This window comes from Musca vetustissima, unplaced genomic scaffold (assembly GCF_032173495.1).
Source record: "Musca vetustissima isolate MV318-11 ecotype Yass unplaced genomic scaffold, APGP_CSIRO_Mvet_v1 utg16188, whole genome shotgun sequence".
NCBI classification, from domain to species: domain Eukaryota; kingdom Metazoa; phylum Arthropoda; class Insecta; order Diptera; family Muscidae; genus Musca; species Musca vetustissima.
The window spans coordinates 119748-123962 of record NW_026880015.1 but is presented as its reverse complement, the minus strand read 5'-3'; the positions used below and the strand labels follow the sequence as shown (position 1 = coordinate 123962).

Genomic DNA, 4215 nt, shown 5'->3' with positions numbered 1-4215 from the left:
ATGTCTCGAAGTTCTTTCATAAGCCAAATCAATTTTGCACATAAATTTGCCCTGGTGGCGTACGAGAACTATTAATTATGGACCGCTTTAGGTTAAATCACGAAAAAACTTGATTAATAATTTGTAATTTTTTTGTTTTTTTATTGTAGTTATAACGTGTTGTGATTTGCATAGCATTGAACATTATCAGCAGCAGAGCCACAATTTGGTGTGAGCAAAAGAAAAAAAGTGTACCTGGATCCATAAGAGATAAAAAAATCACACACAATCAACAACAAGCAATACTAGGAAGCCAGTCAGAACTCTTTTTAACCAATTTCTCCCCATCAATTCGAAAAGCAAGTCCACACAATGTCCATTGCACCCGTTATTATAGAGGCTACAGCCAAACATACGGCTACGGTAAGTTTCTTTTTACAAATACTATTGACTTTTTGTCGGTCCACCTCCTTCTCCTCCCACAAACGAACCTTACCAACCATAACAAGGTTAATGTCATTTTTTTTAACCACCTACCCACCCTTTTCTTTTTCTGTTTCGTACTGTTTTTTTCTCATGCCAATTCTTCTAATTACAGTTGATATTTATGCATGGTCTTGGCGATACTGGGTATGTAGAGTGTTAATAATTGTATTACTTTGACATTTATTTCTATATAAAAATAATCTAATCAATTTTATTTGTATGTCATCACAAAGCATCTGTGGTGTGTATGTATGTATGTACATGATGTAAAACAGAGACCTAAAGTTATTCTAAGCGGCCAGTATTTTCCTTATCAAGATTGAACTTTGGATTGTGCGGAAAGGAAGCAAAAAAATATATTTCTATGTCTATGCAGACCCCTTTCGGCTTAATAAACATCAATTGGTCTTTAGAAAGACCTGAGGACTCCATAAAGGCCAAATGGTCATTATAAAGACCCGAGGATTCCATACTGACCAATTGGTCCTTGTAAAGGCCCGATGACTCCATACTGACCAATTGGTCCTTATAAAGACCCAATGACTTCATACTGACCAATTGGTTCTTAAAAAGACCCAAGGTCTCCATACAGCCCAATTGGGCTGTATAAAGACCCAAGGTCTCTATGCAGCCCATATGGGGTATATAAAGACCCAAGGTCTCTATACAGCCCATATGGGGAATATAAAGAACTATGGTCTTTATACAGCCCATATGGGGTATATAAAGACCTATGGTCTCTATACAGCCCATATGGGGTATATAAAGACCTATGGTCTCTATACAGCTCATATGGGGTATATAAAGACCTATGGTGTCTATACAGCCCATATGGGGTATATAAAGACCTATGGTCTCTATACAGCCCATATGGGGTATATAAAGACCTATGGTCTCTATACAGCCCATATGGGGTATATAAAGACCTATGGTCTCTATACAGCCCATATGGGGTATATAAAGACCTATGGTCTCTATACAGCCCATATGGGGTATATAAAGACCTATGGTCGCTATACAGCCAATGTGGTCTATATAGTCTCTTTGACCTCTTGTAGTTTTCCTATAAATAGAAAATCTCTATGAAGCGCTAATTGACTAGAAATTCTCTATGAGGTCTCTCATAGAATTATATTATTCCCATTTCTTTATTTTACCTATTTTTAACGTTGCTTTCTTTTTTCCTTTCAGCCATGGTTGGAGCAGTGCTTTGGCTGCCATACGTCCAGCCTGCATGAAAGTGGTTTGCCCCACGGCACCAACACAACCCGTTTCATTAAATGCTGGTTTTCGTATGCCATCATGGTTTGATTTAAAAACTTTGGATATTTCCGGCCCTGAAGATGAGGAAGGCATTAAGCAAGCTTCACAGAATATCCATACCATGATCAATACCGAAATTGAAAAAGGGGTGCCAGCTGAACGTATTGTTCTAGGGGGTTTTTCACAAGGTGGAGCCTTGGCCCTGTACTCGGCCCTAACCTACAACAAACCGCTGGCCGGTGTTGTGGCTCTATCCTGTTGGCTGCCATTGCATAAACAATTCCCTGGGCTCAAAACAAATTCCGATGAAATACCGGTAAGAGAAAAATGATTTGATTTTTGTAGTTGTTTTTTATGATTTTTTTTTTAATTTGGTTTTTTTTTAGATTTTCCAATGCCATGGTGACTTTGATCCCGTTGTACCCTATAAATTTGGCCAATTGAGTGCTAGCTATTTGAAGAACTTTATGAAAAATGTTACCTTCAAAACCTACAATGGTTTGTCGCATTCATCTTCGGAAGAGGAAATGGATGATATGAAGGTTAGAGATTTTTTTAAATACTTTTTTCATATTTTGGTATTTAATCTGGTTTTTTTCTGTTACAGGACATTCTTGCTAAATGGGTAAATTAATTTAAAAACTCATGTTTTATCTTGATTTTTGGGTTTTCTTTGTTTCTGCCCCCAAAAGTATTTGACTTTTGTAAACCAGAAAAGATTAAACAAAAATTAGTAAGCATCTATAAAGAAATTTATATAAAAAAATAAATTGAAATTTATTTTATTTTACCACCATTTTGAAATGAATGAATTATAGAACCAAAAATGAAAAATACCCACAACATTGGCAATAAATAAAAAGCAAGTAACAAAATGATAACTAATAGAGAAATGCAATTTAATATAGAAAAAAATTCCATTATGATGGCGGCATTTCCAAACTCTATTCCAAACTATAAATACAAATTAAAAAATATATTGTAATTTATAGTATATTATTATATAGTTATATAAAAGGCAAGATTTAAAATTATGTTTTCAATCCTCCCCCAACAAAAAAATAGACCGTCCCATATTTGTTTTAAAACAAAGTTCCTGTAAACAAATTATTTTCTTTAGTTTTTTTTATTATTTCTCCTCCCTCCAATTTCTATTTATTTTTTTGTTTTTATTCCCGCCTTTTTTACAAACTGTAACACAAACTAGTTTGTATTTTTAAAAAAAAGTAAAATAATAGTATTGTATCCCCTCGCCACAATACTCAAACTCTCTCTCTCACTCTTTATTGAATGCAAATTGTAAAACAACAACAACATTATTTATTGAAACAAACAAAAATATATATCTATAGAAAAAAAATACGGCTAACTATTCGTAACATGAATTATTATTAAAATGAAGTAAAATAATATTACCGCAACAACAACAACAGTAAGAAAGAAAATAGTCTAAATAAAAATATAACTGAAAAAACCAAAAGTCTAGTGTACTACAAATTTCTTATTTGGAAAAAATTTTGCAAAATTGGTTACCAACACACACATACAAATACATAAGAATAAAAATCTTCGGGACATGTGTGAAAGAGGAGGCTCTTCAGGTATACTACTCTGAGGAAAAATAGGGTCTACTAATGCTGAATTATAATTCTTAGGGTATCAGCCAACAGAAGAAGAATGATTATTTCTAGGCTCCAATTGTCCTGCGATAAACCTTGTTTAAAAAAATCAATTTTAAAGGGATTTTTGACTCTGATAGGTCCCGAAAAAATTTTCACCTAAAAGGTGTTGAAAAATATCTATGGTCTCTATGCAGCCCATATGGGGTATATAAAGACCTATGGTTTCTATACAGCCCATATGGGGTATATGAAGACCTATGGTCTCTATACAGCCCACATGGGGTATAAAAAGACCCAAGACCCATAAAGTCTTTATATACCCCATATGGGGTATATAAAGACTTTATAAAAAAATTAACATAAAAAATCATCCTTATCCTTAAAAAATCTCATTAAAAAAATCTGAATTCTGATTTGATCTTAAAAATATATATTTAAAAAAAATCGTACTCATTGTGAATTAAAAAAGAAACGGTTTTTATCTATACCCGCTATTATCTTTTTTAACAGCCTTCTGATTGGACTTGTAAAAAATTTCATGCGGATTTGATCTTAAAAAAGTATTTTAAACAATTCGCGCACATTTTAAATTTGAAAAAAAAATACTTTATAAAAAAAAATTATATAAAAAATCATTTCAAAGCGGGGATCCTTAAAAATCTCATTTAAAAAAAAATTGGAATTCTGATTTGATCTTTAAAAAAATATTTAAAGAAATTTCTCACTCATTTTGAATTTAAAAAAAAACTGTTTTAAACTGTTGTAAGAAGGTTGTTAAACTTCTGATTGGACTTGTAAAATATTTCATTCGGATTTGATCTTAAAAAAAAATTTTTAAACAATTCGCGCTCATTTTATATTTGAA

General features: G+C 32.5%; 1 protein-coding gene across 1 annotated transcript; it reads left to right on the top strand.

Moving 5' to 3' along the window:
- The first annotated feature begins 351 nt into the window (after positions 1 to 351).
- LOC133325282 (acyl-protein thioesterase 1) lies at positions 352 to 2403 on the top strand. Its single transcript, XM_061534069.1, has 5 exons — positions 352 to 402; positions 578 to 609; positions 1657 to 2044; positions 2115 to 2270; positions 2336 to 2403. Exons 1-5 carry the CDS (start codon positions 352 to 354, stop codon positions 2360 to 2362), a joined length of 654 nt encoding a protein of 217 aa, XP_061390053.1. The 3' UTR covers positions 2363 to 2403.
- Positions 2404 to 4215: the final 1812 nt, after the last annotated feature.

Coding starts and splice junctions, on each gene's coding strand:
- LOC133325282 (XM_061534069.1), top strand. CDS start 352: ATGTCCATTGCACCCGTTATTATAGAGGCTACAGCCAAACATACGGCT. Junction 610..1,656: donor CATGGTCTTGGCGATACTGG/GTATGTAGAGTG, acceptor TTTTCCTTTCAG/CCATGGTTGGAGCAGTGCTT. Junction 2,045..2,114: donor CAAATTCCGATGAAATACCG/GTAAGAGAAAAA, acceptor GTTTTTTTTTAG/ATTTTCCAATGCCATGGTGA.